General features: G+C 36.0%; 2 protein-coding genes across 2 annotated transcripts; both read left to right on the top strand.

Moving 5' to 3' along the window:
* Positions 1-1,791: 1,791 nt before the first annotated feature.
* Positions 1,792-4,353, top strand: LOC134250512 (uncharacterized). The gene is made up of 2 exons (XM_062732875.1): positions 1,792-1,799; positions 2,747-4,353. Exons 1-2 carry the CDS (start codon positions 1,792-1,794, stop codon positions 4,224-4,226), a joined length of 1,488 nt encoding a protein of 495 aa, XP_062588859.1. The 3' UTR covers positions 4,227-4,353.
* Positions 4,354-10,813: 6,460 nt separating this feature from the next.
* LOC134250460 (E3 ubiquitin-protein ligase TRIM56-like) lies at positions 10,814-13,232 on the top strand. The gene is made up of 3 exons (XM_062732820.1): positions 10,814-12,080; positions 12,199-12,231; positions 12,364-13,232. The coding sequence occupies exons 1-3, from the start codon at positions 10,916-10,918 to the stop codon at positions 13,005-13,007; spliced, it is 1,842 nt and encodes a 613-aa protein (XP_062588804.1). The 5' UTR covers positions 10,814-10,915; the 3' UTR covers positions 13,008-13,232.
* The last annotated feature ends 6,864 nt before the right edge of the window (positions 13,233-20,096 follow it).

The raw sequence follows: 20,096 nt of genomic DNA, 5'->3' as shown, positions 1-20,096 counted from the left end.
TTTATTTTGGTTATATAATATATTTTGTAATTAAATATGAATATCTGTATGAATTTCGCTCTTTTGTTAGTAGTATGATTACACCATTACATTTCAATAAGGGACCTTAAAGGTGAGCAACAGGCCTGCATGGGTAAAGCCTACAGATACTCCCAGACTTTAGGTCTCTTTAGATCAGTCATGTGAAATGTTTAGATCAGTTATTTGAAATACATAATATATTATGATTTTGTAGTTATTCTTTATTCATAATAATAAACGTGCATGTAACATCTAACAACATTTCTGAAATGCTAATTACACTTCAAGGTCAAACGATAACAGGTTGTTACCCAAAGAAAGGACATAATATCAAAATGATATATTAAAATTAATATTAAAATTTAAATATTAAAGCCAAAGCACCATTCAAAAGTTACCTGGAGTATAGTCAAGGTTAATGGGTTTTCTTTTTTATCAAAGTGGGTCAAACTTCTAGATCAAGGTCAAATGATCAAAATGAATAGTACCAAGGGTAAGGCCGTATCATAAGAATTACTTATGTGAAATTTTTAAAGCCCTTACATCACCTGTTCAAAAGATATGTCAAAGTTGATCATTTTTTTCAAAAGTACATGTAGGTCGATCTCCAAGGTCAAAAGGTCAAAACTTTTGATATTCAAAAGAAATTGTTGTCACAAGAAATGCACGTGAAATATAAAAGCCCAAGAGCTAACTATTCAAAAGTAAAGACAATTTGTTATTTAATATTTTTTTTTTTAGGTGGTCAAACTCTAAGGTCAAAAATCTTTAAACCGTTGGAAAGGTCTTGACAGAATGAACTAATATACACATGTGAAAATGAAAGCCCTGGCACAAACATTCATTCAAAAACTATGTCCAAGGTTAAAGTTTGCAAAAGTGCGTCAAAGTCCAAGGTCAAATATGTTGGTAACCAAAGGAAGTTCTTGGCACAAGGGATATACTTGAGTAATATGAAAGCCAAAGCTCCAACCAACCAAACGTTGTTGGCAAGATTAAAGCATGTGTTAAACAGACAAACAAACAGACTATTCATTACCAAATCTTTGATTACAGGGGCATGAAAATTGATTATTCTTCATTGTAAATGTTGGTTCGATTGAAGTTGCAATGAGTGGCCTGAACAAATCATTGGCAAAGAAAGATAATTCTAACACATACTATATTCCAACGTGCGAATAAAAAGGAAAGAATGGTTTCCCCTTTAATGTTCCACCCGTACACGACGCACATATAAGACACCCTTGACTCCAGTATAAGCTTGTGTGTTTCACAAAATCATATTTAGGAGAAAGAAGGTCCTTTAAACGCTTCCTCTTTTAATTATTGTAGATCCATGAAATCCCTGGTTTTATCTCTAGGACATTTGTTTTATCTGCAGGTATATTGAGAACCCAAGGAGAAACGTATTTGAAATCATATTTGTTGGACTCACCAAGGGCAGTAAATATTATCCCTGATTTAACGATTTATATTGATCATTTGAAAATCAAGTATATCTCACAGGGCCCTGTAGTTTGATCCACGGGACCTTTATTTTTTGCCAGAAAACAATCAAGATTACATATTTCTCCATCTTTCATTTAATCCAGTTAAAAATTTCTTCATTTCGGTCGATGGACATGTATTTTAATGTCAAAGGTAATGTCATTTGGTGTCATCATATCCTGCTTTGGTCAAACTGTGAAATTCTTGACTTAATGATAAAGGTCTCATATGGAAGACCCGTCATATCTTATCGCTCTAAATATATACTACGCTATAAACACAATGACGAGGTAAGAATTATATTAATCATATTACAGGCGTTTTCCTTTAATTGACTAGAAATAGAATTGCAATTTTAATTGCAACAAGAAATAGAATTGCAGATACGGCAGTGCAGAGTCAGAGGACGCAATTATTTCTTTTTTGTACTCTTTTTGCACCACAATAAATTAAAACAACATCAACACAAAACTTCTTAAAGATAAGATAGAAACACAAACCATACATTGATGTTTAAATTTTTAAACTGATTTTCAATATCATTGACTTTATAAAGAAAAAAATCTTCACTGAATCGGATGAAATCGAACGTAGAATTTCTTTGGACTATATGTCACCTACTATATAAATCTATACAAACTGTTGCACACGTTTTCTGGAGATAATACAAAAACAACCAAAAAATTTCTACTTATCATTTTGCAAACATTATACAATTCTTGGTGGCGTCTTATAGATTCGCTGGTTCTGCTAGAGGCGTTTCTCCTTCGAATCATGGTAACAGTTTCTTTTTGAACGAATTTCAAAGATCCTCTAAATTGATCGTTCTCCTAACCTTATCGTATTCTTTCAACTTGTTATCATATGCATTTAGTACAGGATAAAATTCTAAATAAACAATCACGAGAAATAAAAATTGCAGAGTTCCACTTTCATCGCAAAAGCAGTAGTCTTTCTTGGAAAAAAATATATATAAAGTACATGTATAAATTTAAGCGTACCCATTGAAAACACAAATATTTTGATGCTATTGATTTTCGAAAAAAATTAACCTAAAGGTTCTTTGGCATTTCTGAGAAATTACATTCGATTTACACCTATTCTTGAATGTATTTGTGGAGCGACGTTTTTGTTATTAAATCATAAATTCATATAAGTTTTATAGCATTCATATAATGTGTACATGACCTCATTTAAATCAAATTAAATGTGAGTGAAACGTGTACTTTCCTTTCAGTTGGCTGCATGCGGTTACTTTGGTGACTTTGTTTCTCCTTGGGTTCGGATTTGACCTAAATGACCCCAAAACCAACCTCGAATCAGTTCTCCGCACTTCTGCAACACTGGCTTCCCATGTAGACGTCGTTAACTATATAAACGGCACTGTTTATGGCAGACGACCCGGAGAAACTGTCACCAAGTTGTTCTATTTTGAGGGGTACAATATTGGCCAGAAATATCCAACAGGTGACGGGAACTACATGTCCCTGTCAAGGGAGTTCCTTGTCTATCGTGACATTCACACCGGACATATATTGCAGGTTTTCCAAAATCCCTTTTCTGGTGTGCCGAATGAAGTCTTCTACGTCTCTAACGACCCCGTCAATGGCGAATTTCAGCTTGGAAGCTTAACGCCATTTATTCTTTTGTCGGAAAATGTTGTTGCATTTAACCTGGATTTTGTGTTGGAGTACCCCAATGCTTTAGACCCTGAGAAGTATCCGAAATTTTCAGCTGGTAAATTTTATAACTCGGTTGAACTGTTCTCGTACTTTGCTAACTACTCAGCTCTTGCAACAACCAATGCTTCGAGTGTTGACGATGTGAATACTTGGTCGAGGCATTCTCAGTTTTTACCTTGGTTAGAAATGGCAACAATACCAGGATCTTTGTTTTATACCACATTGACATGGAAATGTGAATCACTTTCATGTGTGTCACGTGATATTATGGAATTAATAAATTCTACATTTCCAAAATACAGACAAGCACCTAAAACATATGAGGAACCAAATGAAACGTCATGGACACAGTTCCAAAAAGCCATCGACCAGCGACGTGCGGAGGGAAAACCTGACATTCTTATTCCCACTGTTAATATTACTCGTCCAGACAGACCAATTGCACCAACTGTAGACGAGAGGATTCTGCAAGTTTTGATGAATAAAACGCTCACTTTGAACTACAACGGGAGTTCCTTTACTCAAATCCACAGCCAACAAAGTGTGAAATTTTTCAATGTAGAGGGACAAATATCGTTTCAAATGAAAAAGTCACAAAATGGAGATTTCCTGATTTCTTTAAAAGACAGAAGAATATACAGAAACGTCACCGACGGCAAGGTCATGACGTCATTCAATAATCCTTTGACACACATCACAGTTGATATACCTCGCAATGTGCAATCTATGAATCTGACCATTCATGCTGATGATACAATGACTATGGAAATCCCGAAACCAAAGGCTATCGGTCTTTTGATGACTCATTCAAAGAGCATTACATTTGGACCTTCAACGGTAAATGAAAGATGGTCGGTGACAAACATACAAGCTATATTCCAAGAGTCGTTCTTGCAGGATAGAAAACCATATTTCTATGGAACAATTTCCGAGTTTTCGAGTTGGCCGCTTTGGATGAAAATGAATAATAGCATATCAGGAAATCTTGTGACAAAGGTTACTTTTGGACGATCAGTTCATGGCCATCATCAGTGAAATCAATATGTAATAATTTTGATATTCTATATACATTCCTTATATTGGTAAACGGTAAAGATTTGAATGCTTGTATAAATACCATGCATTTTCTACTTGGAAACATTATATTAAAAGTTAGTTGAGTCTGGATCGATTTGGAACAATAAAATGAGTAGGAGGAAAGAATTGGTTGTTAGTTCTACTGGTCAAAGAACAGGAAAGCTTGTGCGATAGTAAGATGTCCGTCCGTCTGTCTGTACACAATTTATTTTCAAAACGCCACTCCATCTGGCAGTAGTGGACTCCTTCTACAAGCCACTTCTTCTACGCGCCACTCCTTCTACATGCCACTCCTTCTACATGCCACTCCTTCTACTCGCTACTCCTTCTACATGCCACTCCTTCTACACGCTACTCCTTCTGTACACGCCACTCCTTCTACATGCCACTCCTTCTACGCGCTACTCCTTCTGTACACGCCACTCCTTCTACATGCCACTCCAACTACAAGCTACTCCTTCTGTACACGCCACTCCTTCTACACGCCACTCCTATTACACGCCACCTCTTCTACTTGCCTCCTCCTTCTAAGTGCCTCCTCCTTCTACATGCCACTCCTTTTACACGCTACTCCTTCTATATGCCACTTCTTCTACATGCTTCCTCCTTCAAAATGCCACTCCTTTTACACACTACTCTTTCTACACGCCACTCTTTCTACAATGCACTTCGACATGCCTCCTCCTTCTACAAGTCACTCCTTCTACACGACACTCCTTCTTCGCGACACTCCTTCTACACGACACTCCTGCATGTTACTCCTTCTACACTATAAGCTGGCACACAAGTAGACTACACCAAGATACATTATTTAGTGCATCGGTTATTGATTATGATAAATAGTTCTGCCTTGGTTACTAAAAATAGATTTTTTTGTATCATTACTTTCAAGTGCTACTTAGTCAGATTTCAATTGGCTAGCGAAGATGACTGCAGTGTAACAGTGTAATCCCAGGAGAAGCTGTACATTTTTATTTTGTACTATACACCGGTCTTCCCCCCACCCATCTCTCTTTTTTTTTCTAATTTCTGATGTACAGACTCGGTTAGAAACGGTATTCCTCTATTAATAATCACATGTTTACTTTTTAAATGTCTGTGTATTTGTTTTATAAACATATCTGTATATTTTTATCGTTAGGCTTTTTTTTGCTAACACACACTTTTTGTACAGAATTGTCTTTAAAACCATCCTTATTTTTGCATGCTACCTAAATGTACACTTTTTAAATCCATATTAAAATTCAGTGCAAAACATTAAAAAAACAAGATTTGTTTGTGAAACACTACGCGCCCGGCGGCAACGAAGTTCGAAAAAGCTATTTTTATCATATACTAGTAGGTCACAGTCAAGGTTACAAGGACATTGACCTTGGTGTCATTTGAAAGAAGTTAATTAGTGGAGTATGCATACTAAATATGACGTCTTTATCTCTTGTGGTTCAAAAGTTATGGCGAAGGTCCAAAAAAAGGTTATTTTTAGCATATACCGGTAGGTTACAGTCAAGGTCAGTAATTGATCTTTGTGCCACATGAAAGAACTTAATTAGTGGAGTCTGCATACCAAATATGCAGTCTATATCTCCTAAGATTTAAAAGCTATTTTTAGCATATAGGTCTCAGTCAAAGTCACAAGGTCATTGACTTTGGTGTCCTTTGAAATAGCCTTATTATTGGAGTATGCATACCAAATATGAAGTCTCTATCTTTCATGGTTCAAAAGTCATGGCGGAGGTTCAAAAAAGCCATTTGAAAGAGCTTAATTAATGGGGTAAACATATCAAATATGAAGTTTCTATCTCTCACGGTTCAAAAGTAATGGCGAAGGTTAAAGATTGCAGACAAACAGCTAAACAGACAGACAGACAGACAGGACAAAAACAAAATGCTGGGGTATAAAAATACCCCCCTTAAAGGACATCAACTTGTCCTAATTATTCCTTATGACAAATTAAGCTGAATATAAAAAACAACAAAATATGAGAAGGTAAGGGTAAATCACTTTCTCTCGATTTTAGATATTTACATATCAATCTGATTAAAATCAGGTGTTCTGATATGCTATCACTTGATCAGCTGATTTTAATTTCAAGCTCAATCAATCAAGCACCGTTCACGGTAGCTCAGTCAGTAGAGCGCTCGCTTCGTGATCGGGAGGTCGTGAGTTCGTATCTCGGCCGCGACTGACCCAGTCGATAAAATGGGTAGCAACTGTTCCTTCGCCATGCGCTCGGCACTTTGAAGTGAAAGTTGCGGGTCCTTCGGATGAGACCTTATAACCGAGGCCCCGTGTCAGCGACAGGCGTTGGCACGATAAAGATCCCTCACTGCTCAATGGCCCTGAGTGCCGAGTAAAGGTCACAATTTGAAGCCCTTCACCGGCATACGGTGACGTCTCCATATGAGTGAAAAATTCTCGAGAAGGACGTTAAACAATATACAATCAATCAATCAAGCTCATTCATAAAGTAGCTCAGTACGTGGAACTCATTGCCGTTTACAGCTAAAAATTCTCCGAGTCGCCCGCGTGGCTCTGTGTTTAGCGCGTCTGCTCTAATTTCGCGATCTTTACGTAGCGGATTCGAATCCCACGAATCCCACTGTGCGACATGGAGACCGGTCCTTCGGATGAGAATTTATAAACCGAGGTCCCGTGTCGCAGTAGGTGCTGGCTCGATAAGGATCCCTCAATGGCCGTAAGTGACGAGTGTAGGACAAAATTTGCAGCTCTCTATCGGCAAGTGGTGTCGTCTCCATATGAGTGAAAAATTCTCGAGATGGACGTTAAACAATATTCAAACAAACAAACAAAATGCTCAGGACATTGTTTCATATGACATTTCATGTAGATTCTCCATTCGCAGAAGCGGAAAAATTGTTAGAATATTCATCAGTCGTATATTTTTAAAATTAATTCTGGTTGTAACGCTGTTTTTGATTTGATAAAAAAAAGTACAGTAACTTTATATCGTATAAAATGGCAATCTCCCATGCAGAATTGTCGTTCGTTCCTCTCTCAGACACGTGAATGTATCAATCGCAACTGGTGAATGTATGAGCCGATGGTACAGAGCGATGCGTCACAGTAACATAACAAGAAAATAAAAATTATCGGTAATAGAGAGAGAGAGGGGGGGGATGTGTGTGTGTGCATTAATATTAATTATTATTAAATTAAGTTTAAATTTTATTTAATATGTTATTCGAACCTACGACGTAAATGAGCAATCACAAAATACAGAAATTTCAAGGTTCCGCTTTTATCAAAGAAGCAGAAGTCTTAATGGTTGTTTGGTGTTTCTACGAAATTACATTTGATTTACACCAATTCTTGTATACATTGAAGAACGAAGTGTTTTGTTCATTAATTATACATACATTATTATGTCTTAAAGGCGTTCATAATGTATACATGATCTCAAAAATGTTTCTTTCAGTTTGCTGCATGCGTTTACTTCTTTGGCCACTTTGTTTTACTTCGGTTTTGGATATTTGATCTCGCAATATTCAATATATGAATATCACCGTTCTTGCTGATGCAACAACTATGGAAATTCCAAAACCAAAGGCAATCGATCTTTTGATGACACATATGAAAACTTTTGGACCTACAACAGTAAATGAAAGATGGTCGCTGACGATCACACAAGCAATATTCCCGGAGTCGTTCTGCAGGACAGATTTCTATGCAAGAATTTCCCAGTTTTCAAGTTTGTTGTGTTGGATAAAAACATCTCTCTGCGAGACCGTTGCTTCTCGGGCGGGACACTTGTCTCGAGTGTGTACTGTCGCGTTTCCACATCTGCCACAGCCTGTCAGGTTGGTTTTGTTCGCTGTCCGGGCTGGTTGTCTGGAATTTGCTTTTTTCTTTTGGAATCTTACTGCGTCCATGTTGTTTACGGGTACCTCTGGGGTTGTTGACTCTCTCACAATCGGCTGTTGCTTCTTGATTGTTTCGTTCTGCCTGGCCATTAATATCGCTGACTCCAGACAGAGTTTTGAATCAAGTTGTAATTTTTCTGATAGTTTTCTGTCCTTCAATCCAACGACTATCCTGTCTCGGATAAGGTCATCATGTAGGGCGCCATAGTCGCAATATTCGGCGAGGACATGAAGGGCAGTGATGAAACTGTCAGCTGTTTCGCATTCCTCCTGCTTCCTTTGGTTAAATTTTGCTCGCTCGAATATAACGTCACTTTTTGGAATAAAGTACTTTGATAGTGCTTCTTTAACTGGCTTCCACTTCACACTATCACCACTGGAAATTTTTAAAGATGATAGGATGTCGTTAGCCTCCGGTCCCATGAAATAGATCAGTGTGCTGACTTGTACGTCCTCATCTGCTTCACAAAGTAATGAGGCGAGTCGGAATCTCTCAAATCTTTGGAACCATTTTTCCAATCTCTCTGGCTCTGTAAAGTCAAATTTTTCCGGGTGAGCAAATTGAAATGATGCCATGTTGGTACTGGGGTAGTCCTTTTTTAACTTAGAAAAGTATTAACACTGCTGCCACCATGTTGTGTTAGATAATAACCTAAAACAGGGTTCGTTATATACATATATTTATTCTGCTACAAACTACATCCAGCTACATAGTAACTGTTACAAGATACAAACTGTGTGCCTCTCTATAGGTTCTCAAAATCTCCCACTCCCATACTGCACCCATATCATGTATCATGTACATCAATCAGCTTTCATTCATTCATTGCAGCCAGCGTGGGAATATTAATCTGACTGCAGACTTTTTTTACACTACAAAGTTGGACGCTTTGGATGAAAATGAATAAAAGCATATCAGGAAATCTTGTTATTAAAACTATTCAACCGTATTAATAGCGGATATTACATTTGGACGATTTGTCCATACGACCATCATCAGTGAAATCAGAATAGTACATTCCGATAAATACAAAATATGTATACTAATAACTTGATTGTAAAGCCATATGTGTTCATCATAAATTGTTTAAAAATATGATAATTACATGCATAAAGGTAATTTGTTTAAGATTTGGTTTGGCACAATAACATGGCTGTAGGTAAGTGTTGGTTTCTCGTCAAGAAGTTCATCAGCTTTTTATCACTTCGGAAATCTGAAAATATGGAGGAAAGGGCACGTATTTGTACAGGACTACCCAACTGTTGTGAAAGAGAAAGGATTAATAAAAAGGAAAGAATGATTCCCCCTTTAATATTCATGATTCGAGTACGATCAATTTAATCCGGGACAGACTACTGTCAAATAAGTTGAAGTTTCAGAAATTTCAACAATCTTGTTTAAAATCAGTATTTCGTTAATTATATTGCCGTTACATGTATAATGACCTAACAGTTGTTATCAAATATTGGTTCGTATTTTTGTCTGAGTGACTTTTTTCATACCAATTTCATGACCTTTGTTTTAATATTGACTGTGGATTGTTACATCTATTTAATCAAAACAAAGGGCGCACGGCGGTTGTGACCGGTCAGCAGGGGATGCTTTCACCCCCAATGCACTTGATCTGACCTCTTGAATTTCCATGGGTCCATTTTCAAGAACTTGTTTTGTTTTTATTATTTTTTTCATCGACCATTGTTCGTTATAACACCCGTTTAATAATTGAGGAAACACATTTTTACAATATGTATACTGGGAAATTTTGCCATGTTTTAAACGGCTTGTTTCCATTCATGTTTCATTTCTCATATTCTTAACAAAATGAGTTTTCATGACATTTTTTTTTTAAATTTCAGTGCCATATACCCTTATCCGTCCCTCTAACTGGAACAATAAAGATGCGAAATGCTCTGAAATTCAAATACTAAATGACTTTTGTCGTCTAGTTTAATTATCCCCGCAATATACTCGTATTTTAAACAGAATAAGAACCGAAATTCAAAATTAATCACGGATCCAAGATTTTTTTTTCCCAAAGGGGAGGTGGGGGTGAGATTTCCTCTTCTAAATAAATATGATGAAAATAATTTTTTTTGCAAAAATTAAAGAAAAATTTAAGAAAACAAAAACACACAGTTTTCCATATACAATGTAGATCGAATAACTTCCAGTTGGGTTTCCTACACTAAGCCTATACATGTATATTACGGTATGTTCGTAAGAACAAGCTTTTTACTGCATGTAAGTAATCAGCATAGGCATATATTCCATTTAAATTGTTAAATAAACCTGCCATAAAAATATATCTATTAAAGTTTCTGGAAGAATCAGAGGATAAGAAATTAAGAGTGAGCATGGTACATGACTAAATATATTTTAAATTAAAAAAATACTCATTGTGTACTGATTTTCGGTTCATTAATTCGTTATGAAATACGCACCTGTTTTCTTTTCGAAAGACAATATAACGAAAGCAATAGATACTTGCAAATAATAATTTTACAATTGAATTGTTAGACTTGATTGCTTGATTAAAAGTCAAAGGATTCCGTTCTAAAGTCCAGAATTCCTTTTGTTTTCAATCAATGATTTCCAATGGAATGAACCAGAAGGAAGTGCACTTCAAACTAGAAACCAGATGTAGGTGTAAATATTTATGAATAAATATTTTTCTGGTGACTTTGGGCGACTATATCTGAGGATAAATTACTTTCCGTCTTATTTGATAAGTATTTACATTCTGTGAGTGATAGCTTTTCCCAAAATGCTCCGAGCCGAGGACGTGAAAGAAGAATTTCTCTTATGCCCTATCTGCACTAAAGAGTTTGATGAGGAAATCCACACACCAAGGGTTCTTCCATGTCTTCATACATTTTGTCAGGCGTGTATGAGGAAAATCCTCAAACAAAATCTCTTAGTGTGTCCCTTCTGTAAGGTTGAATACGCTTTACCAAGCGACGGCATTTATGTCTTCCCAAAGGATTCTACACGACGTAATTTGATAGAATTTCTCAGAGTTCGGAAAAGGTCCTCTGACATTTTGTGTAAAGACTGTCCAGACGACAATGTCGCAGAAGATTTTTGTAAGGAATGCTGTATTTTTATGTGTACGGAATGCACGCGTGCACACAAAAGGAGTCTCGCATCACGTGGTCACATTACCATGAATATTCAGCAGCTGCAAGCAAGTGGACCGGAAGTCTTCCAGAAGAAACAGAAATGTACGAAACCAGGTCACGAGGGCCATCCTCTGATGTTTTACTGTACCCGGAAGGGGTGTGATAAGTTGGTGTGCACCGCCTGTACAGTGTGTGATCATGATAAAGCCAAAGGCCACAACATCGTGAACGTAAAGGACATCCATCGCCAGAAAACGACGGAGTTGAAAAAGATATTCAAGATGTTGGAAGATGAGGTGAATACTGCAAAACTAATCAGTCAACAAACTGAACAGGAATTGTTAAACATAGACATAAAAGAATTTGAAATCGAAAAGGAAATCGAAGAAGTCTTTGAGGTGTGTCAAAAGGCGCTTGATTTACGCAAACAGGAACTTAAATCCAAGCTGGCTGCACTTTGCGAAAACAAAAAATCTGCAATGCAATATAGAGCAAAGACTTTGGAAACATTTGTTGATGATGTCACGAGTGCGAAGGAGTTTGGTGACAGCATCGTTCACCATACAGATCCTACCGAGTTCATTCCTCTCCATTTGACTCTGTATCGCCGTCTCAAAATGTTAACGAGTCAAAAAATCAAGAAAACGTTCCAAGTTGAATCGCCTATCTTCGATCCTGCAAGAATGGATGACGAATTTGAAAGGCTTGTCAGGAGTATGGGACAGTTGAGCACAACGGTTCACACAAGGAAACTTAATTTTCGGCGTGGTCGGACGGACATTGGCACCTCTGGAGCGCCAACACCATCTGGTAAGATATTGCAATATTTATTTAATAATCATGCAGGTTCAGACTCTTATTAAAACTAAAACTTCAGCGATATTTGAATTGATTGGTTTTTAATTCTTTCTTCTTTATATTTTTATAGTTGAAGGTGATGTTCGAATCGGAGATATTTTCTGTAAGTTTGTTAGTGTATATAAAAGGTATTTCAAATAAGATTTTTTTCTCAAGAAACAATAACAATTTCGATTCCTTTCTATTAATTCTAATTGAAAAGAAAATTCAAATGAAATGTATATTCTGCTTTTAGGTCCTGCATTTCTTTTTGACTCCGACACCGTTCATCAATACCGAGAACTGAGTGACGATTTCAGATCCCTTAAAAACCAAACGATGGGACACACCGTCCAGCTCCCCTATAGTGAGAGGAGGTTGAAGAAGTACCGTGGTGCCATTGGCAGTAGACCTTTTCCACAGCCCGGAAAACACTATTTCGAAGTAAATGTCGGCTTCCAGATACATAAACAGTTAGACAATGTCAACTTCTTGTTTGAAGTTGGTCTCATTAATCGCCGAAGCGACATTGACCAAGGGCACTATGTGTATGACCACAGCAATGCGTGGTCGCTGTGTGCACAGCACTGTGAGGAGCACATGCAGCTCTGTCAGTGGTGTCGCCATGGAGGCAGAAACCATGCGCACACTCCTCTTTCAGCGATAGACGCGGGAACAGTGGTGGACATTACGTATGGATTTCTGGTGGACACTGACCAGCGGAAGTTGACAGTTGTGGACTGCACCAATCAGAAGAAACTTCATACGTTCAGTAACGTGGAAGTGACGCGTCCTCTGTGGCCTGTGTTCGGGTGTCACTGGCCGAGCAAAATCAAAATAGAGATGACTCTCAGAACCGGAAGTGATATTAACAACATTCCCGCTCTACTGCTCACTTAGCAATAAGTTAAGCACATCACCACGAAAAGGATATATGAAGAGAGTATATATGACTTTGCATGCATGCACGAGTACGAAACGTCGTTTCTCATTGTGAGGGGGACTACTAGAAAAATAACACACCTGTTCTTGAAAAAAAAGGAAATTTAAACTCGAAAATATCCAAACTCAGGAGCCTTCTCTTAAAATGGGAGGATGGTATTTTTCACTCCAGATTTTACTTTACATGTTGAATATTTGCAGTTTAAATGTCCAACTTATTATGTACATGTAATGTAAATGTAGAAATATATGTTAATAAACAATGTAACTTTACATTTGTACATTTGTTCGATTTGATTTTTGAGGCCAATAAATACACATTCTACATGTATTATTTTAAGTTTTCGTGTTTATATAAAAAACATAGGTAATCAGAGATTACAGAGCTCACCTCAACGAATGTTGTCTTTAAGTAAGGCAAATTAAGTCACACAATTAACCAACAAAAAGTGTACATCCAAAAATGCAAAATTTATGCAATTTTGATACTTTGGAATAGACCTATATAAAAACTTAAAACTAGTTCTTCATCATGAAAATGTAATTAAAATCCAGCATCTGAAGCAAGATTGAGAGTTTTCATCCCTTGATGCATCATTTGTGCAACTTTGGTTTATATAAGCCTTATAGTTTCTTGGTTATAGACCTGCACCCATAACTTTTACGAGGTCTATTATCTGGAAAATGTATGTCGAATTCAGCATCTGAAGCAAGTCCATTAGTGTGTTCCTAAGATGTATCATCCATGCAAGTTTGTTCAACATAGAGCTCAAAGTTACTTGGAATTGAAACCTGTATAAAAAACTAACCTTTTCACTAATCCGGAAAATGTAGGTCAGATTCAGCTTCTGAAGCCAGCCTAGTAGAATGCACCCTTAGATGTACCATCCATGCAAGTTGGTCATTATAGGGCTCAAAGTTACTTGGAAAAGAATCCTGCACCATAAACTTTAACCTGTTTACTCGTGCAGAAAATGTAGGTCAGATTCAGCATCCGAAGCAAGTCTGGTAGTATGCATCCTAAGATGTACCATTCATGCATGTTTGGTCATTATAGGGTTCATAGTACCTTGGAAATGAAACCTGCACCAAAAATTTTAACCAGTTCACTCAACCGGAAAATGTAGGTAAGATTCAGCATCTGAAGCAAGACTGGTAGTTTGCATCCTAAGATGTACCATCCATGCAAGTTTGGTCATTATATGTCTCATAGAAACTTGGAAATGAAACCTGCACCAAAAACTTTAACCTGTTCACTCAACCAGAAAATGTAGGTCAGATTCAGCATCCGAAGCAAGTCTCGTAGAATGCATCCTAAGATGTACCATCCATGCAAGTTTGGTCATTATAGGGCTCATAGTATCTTCGAAATGAAACCTGCACCAAACTTTAACCTGTTCACTCAACCGGAAAATGTAGGTCAGATTCAGCATCCGAAGCAAGTCTGGTAGTATGCATCCTAAGATGTACCATCCATGTAAGTTTGGTCAACATAGGGCTTATAGTTACTCGGAAATGAGACCTACACCAAAAACTGCACCAAAAATGTTAACCTGCACAAAAAAATTAACCTGGTCATTCCTTTGCTGAAATTGCAGCATCTGAAACTTTGACTGGTACAATGAAACACACTAGAAACATCTTCCATGCATGTCTAATCAATATAGGACATAGAAGTACTTAAAAAGAAAACTGCTCCAAAAAACTTAACCTTAACCTGGGACGCCGACGCCGAGGGTATCACATAAGCTCCCCCCAACTTCGTTGAGGTGAGCTAAAAATCTTATCAATTGAAATATAAATGTGTCACTGGTCAACCATTCAAAAGTTACGAAAAAGGATAGGCAAAAGTGGGTCAATCACCAAGGTCTGAAAGTGAAATATGTTGGTAGTATTGTCACAAAGAATACACCTGAAATAAGAAAGCCGTAGCACCAATTACTGAGTAGTCAAATTTCTGGACGAGATATAATTAAGTTTTTATCGACAAATACATGTAGATCGCGCTAGAAGGACAGAGCAAAAACTACGTGTATATATATATATATATATATATATATATAAAGCACATAGAAATTCACTTTTACATGGATATCCACTTCCGCCCCAGCCCGGGGTTGAACTCTCGACCTTCGGAATCTGTCTCCTAGCAGTGCAGGAACAGCGCGCTAGACCGCTCGGCTATCTAGGCAAGTCAAAAAACTTGCTTTCGATGCTGATGGAATTCTCGCGGCGCTACCCTACACTACACGGTCATTGAGAATAGAAGTGAGACAAGTATTAGCTTTCCTAAAAAGCTTGTCTGACGTGGTTTGCTTAAAATCATAAAACGGAAAGGAATAATATATTATGTTATATAATTTCTTTCGTTCTATAATATATCTTCAAGAGACCATGCGTAATCAATTATATAATAGTGTTGCATTATGCATGTACTATGCCTAAATAGTTGGCAGGGTTTGACACATGGTGCACGAGCCGGAGGCGAGTGCACTATGTGTCAAACCCTGCCTACTATTTAGGCATAGTACATGCATAATGCAACACTATTGTTATTATTATGCTGACTGTTGTAATTATTTATGCGGCAATCTATTTGACTTTTTCCTGAAAATATCGGTGCTTAAACAGCGCACATGCAAGAACTCATTCAAAATATTCATGCTAAAATTGTTTGCATGCTTAGTTATTTTGGTTACTAGTATTTTCTCTAAATAAGTCGGGATTTTCTGTCCCAAAGCAACACATCTTCATTTTCTGTTATGTTAGTAAGCCTTATTTGTTTGCAGACGTCGATTCTCATTGATAATTTTCTTTTACATCCTTCAATCAAGCGTCATATAAAAAAGCGTTTTAATGACCCTATAAAATCAGTTCATCTAACGATCTGTATGTAATTAGTTTGAAAGTTTGTTGTACACATTAATCTAAAGTTCCTTAGAATAATATAACTGTTTTCAAATAATATTTGTCTATTCTCTCCTTCTTGTGTCAATTGTATAAATTAAGTTTATATATTTAATAAAATTGTACCGATTAGTGATCGTCTCTATGGCGTAATCGATAAGGTATCGGACTGACAACCTCTTGGTCCTTAGTTCGATCACCGGCATGTGCATGGAAGAATTTTATTCAGTAAATAAAGCCGTGCACTATTTCGGCATAGTATGTTTACGCTATATAAATCCTTAGACCACTATGCGAGAATAGTAGGGTATGGGTTATATATAGAGACAAACTGACAGGAAGCATAATAATATTGTATACAATAACTGTACAAAGAACTTTAAATTGAAGCTCTAGCTGGCTCCAGGATCATGAAACAAACTAAAACTTAACTGAAATTTTTTTAATCGCCGATAAAATATTTATTAATTATGGAATTTATTTTTTCATTTGCACATACCAACATCTCTGTGAAACAATATTAAAAATATTCCTAACCCTAACCCTTCTGGTCTGCTTGACTTTTACAACAATTTATTATAAAATAAAGATTTTGATCGACTTAGGATTAAGATGTTTCAAGATCCCGGGTCAGCATTTTTCAAGTAATTTCAAAGTTTTTTTTTCAACTAAAGATATGTTTTATATCTTAAATGACTTAACTGATTTTTTATTTAACAAACAGAATAAAATGAAGGTTGTAAATGATGAAATCAATGGGAAGATCTTTGATCACTTAATGGGCGCGTATAACCCTAACCCCAATCCTAACAATAACAATCTTGGCAGAGCGTTACACATGCTGACCATTCCCCTGCTGTTGTTGAAAGCTTTCATTGCTTCTCAAACCATTTGATGTACAATGATTCTCTACTTAACACTATTACGCAATTGATTGATGAAATTCTGAACTGAAGCATCTGGGAAAGAAACAAGAAGGTGCATATTAATTTAAAAATGTAATATCGTCCAAAATATAATCGTTTGATAGGAGTGAAGTATAACACTTCAGCAACATACATTTACACAATACAGAATAAAAAGCGAACTTGAATGAGACATTTTTTTCTGTTTTCACTGCATACTAGTAAAACAATGTCAAGGTATAATTTTACTGAAAATAAGCAATCAATTATTTAGCCATAACATGTAAAATGACTTAACTCGAAACAGTGAGATTTATATAATAGACATTTTTGATAGAGAACTGAAGCGGCGGACACGTTCAAAGATGAAAGCACGGATTTTTACTAAAGACAAGATCATTCAGTAATGTAAATAAAAGCTCATTTCCTCCTGGGACGAACTACATGCGTCTTTGGAGATTATGCATGTATCGAAATTTCCACCATCGAACTATCTAAACAATTTCATGGAACGACTGCATAAATAAGCCCTGGTTAAATCTAGTACTGTCTGACGCCGTGACGTCAGACAATACAGTTATTTGGACATTAGTTTTAACAGAGGATTGTTACCAATACATGTTGTAATGAAATTAATTATTATTTATAAAGCACATTTTACAACAACTCTTAAACTAACATGTTAGTTCAAGAGTTGTTGTAAAATGTGCTTTATATATATATATATATATATATCCATTTCTAATTTTTTTTCTCTGTAATAACTCTTTGAAAGTTGTCGGACTTTATTTCTTGATAATTCTGCCGGAATGTAAATTAGGCAGGTCGATAGGTCAGGAGCTGAGAATGCCTAATATGCATGCAAATCTCGTGCTAATCTGTCTCTGTGTCTGACGCAAAGGAAGCCAAATATGCATCAAAATCTCGTGCGGCTGCCTATGTTTCTGTCGTCAGTGGGCGAGGACTATTGAAATTGGCATGGACGTCCTCGTATGATTTAAGTCTATGTCTACATTTTTAAAGTCTAAATCTACAATTTTATTTCACAATGAAATGGAAATATAAGGAATCACTGTCTAGTTAGTATAGTATGCCAGGGACATCAACGATAGTGGGAAACATGGGATAATTTATGCATAACAGGCTTCGCCCGTTATGCAAATTATCCCATGTTTCCCACTATCGTTGATGCCCTGGCATACTATACTTACTAGACAGTGATTCCTTAAAATATATATATATATATATAGATATATATATATATATATATATATATATATATATATATATATATGCACCTACATCTTTGATCTCATCGCTTAGACTTAGAGGCATAAAAACTTCGTGAGAAATTTTAAGTTTTCACACAGATGAAGCCTATTAAACTTAGAATTCTTAATTTCTGGACGATGTTAAAAGGTGGCACAGTACCAATTGAAATCTAACGAGTTTATTAAGTATTTACCATTCTGAATATTGGGCAAGAAAACAAGGTCCTGTAATCAAATTCTCAATAATTATGCGACGCAAGTACCAAGGCACTAAATCGAAGCTAGTTTTTTAAAGTTAAAAAAAAGTGCACCTTTATCTGATTCTCTTCTATAAAAGAGAAGATACTTGATTAGATTTGATTTATAGATATGTACATGTACTAGTATCTCTTTTAAAAAAGAAAAAAATAGTCTCTTTACAAGTCAGTTATATTGTTGGACAATATCATTGGATATTTATTGGATCATTGTCAAACTTACTAACTCAGCAGTAATATTTTCAATGTGAAGTCAAGAGAATCATTAAAGTTGTTCTGTATCCATCGAGTTTTTTTCCCAAAGTTCTCAATCCGCGTAAAGGAGGACAACTCGGGATAGACCTGCTCAAAACTTTGCAGAGCGAAATTCATGACTTTTGGTCTGGATCAAGCTTTGACCGGAGAGGGATTTACAGCAATATTTTTTGAAATATCATAAATTTTCATTAAATACAAATGCATCGTCATAGTCCGTCTGTTTGTTTGTAAGCATTTAACTTGTTTATTTCTGGATGTACCATGCCATCCCCCTTCAATGAATCTTGATACAAGTAACCTTGGATTAAGGAATACAAAATTTAATTTTGAAATTATATTTCATTCTACGTTTTATTTGTGATTAATCAACACTTCAACAATCATTTCGAAACTAGCTTTAGTAGATGTTTCATTACCAAACTCAGCAAATGTATAGGTCTAACTCGAAATTTAGTTTTATTTGTAGTTTGACTATTACAGTACTAGTATTCTTTAGGGTGTTTTCATCCTTTAAACGTGAAGGAAACTCATTGGAACTGACTTTCCCAATATATGGAGTCTGCAACAAACTTGCACTGAATCATACTTTCAAGGTAATTAAAACTACAAATCAGACTGTTGTGAATGCAAGACGTACATAATTTGTAACAACCTCATCGGATTACCAATAGATATCAGATGCACAGGCATGTTTCATATACAGGGCATCCCCTACCGTACTTATTTTTACCACTGTGAAAATAAGTAGGGGATGCCAGTGTACGAAACAAGTGCCTTTGATCAAATGTCTATAAAGTTTAATTTGCCTGGTACATATAATACTGGACTTAAATTACTAGTACCTACATGTAATCTGAGTAATTATAAAATGAAAACATTGCTTTTTTGAAGTTCTTTAATCAAGAAAATATACAATATTTGGATTTTTTTCTCAATTTTTATGTCACAGACATAGAGTAAATTCATCCTAAAATGAATATATTCCTCACAAGTCATAGTCTGGACCATTATATAGCTCTCTCTTACCAGAATGGGAGAGGATCGTACATTTTAGCTGTGGTTTATAACAATTCTTGTCAGGTATGCATACCTTGGATTATATATGTGGCAAATACATGTTATTACATTTCATCAAATATAACCATCTCAATATCACAGCTATATCAGCAATATGTACATGTAAATTAATATCTTGTTCTCAAATTACGTTTGTATTTTTTCTCTAAATGAAATCTCAGTGGGCAATTTGTTAGAAATGAGACATATCTTGCTTAGAAAAAATTATTTCACCGTTTTTCTAAGCATTTTCATTTCCATGAAGTAATACAGGAATATTTGCACTCTATTTAAATTCTTGATCTCTTTCTAAGTGCAGTATAGTGTACAATATCCTCAATAAAAAAACATACATAACAATTAAGACACAGTGTATTTCTAGCTTCTAGCTTA

This window comes from Saccostrea cucullata, unplaced genomic scaffold (genome assembly GCF_032062105.1).
Source record: "Saccostrea cucullata isolate Sc308-1 unplaced genomic scaffold, CSIRO_AGI_Scuc_v1 ctg57, whole genome shotgun sequence".
NCBI classification, from domain to species: Eukaryota; Metazoa; Mollusca; class Bivalvia; order Ostreida; family Ostreidae; genus Saccostrea; species Saccostrea cuccullata.
This window is presented reverse-complemented; position numbering and strand designations above follow the sequence as displayed.

Bases quoted from the DNA above. Each gene is read 5' to 3' on its own strand.
- LOC134250460 (XM_062732820.1), top strand. From the start codon at position 10,916: ATGCTCCGAGCCGAGGACGTGAAAGAAGAATTTCTCTTATGCCCTATC. The intron at 12,081-12,198 runs GTAAGATATTGC...ATATTTTTATAG, and splicing joins TGGAGCGCCAACACCATCTG to TTGAAGGTGATGTTCGAATC. The intron at 12,232-12,363 runs GTAAGTTTGTTA...TTCTGCTTTTAG, and splicing joins TCGAATCGGAGATATTTTCT to GTCCTGCATTTCTTTTTGAC.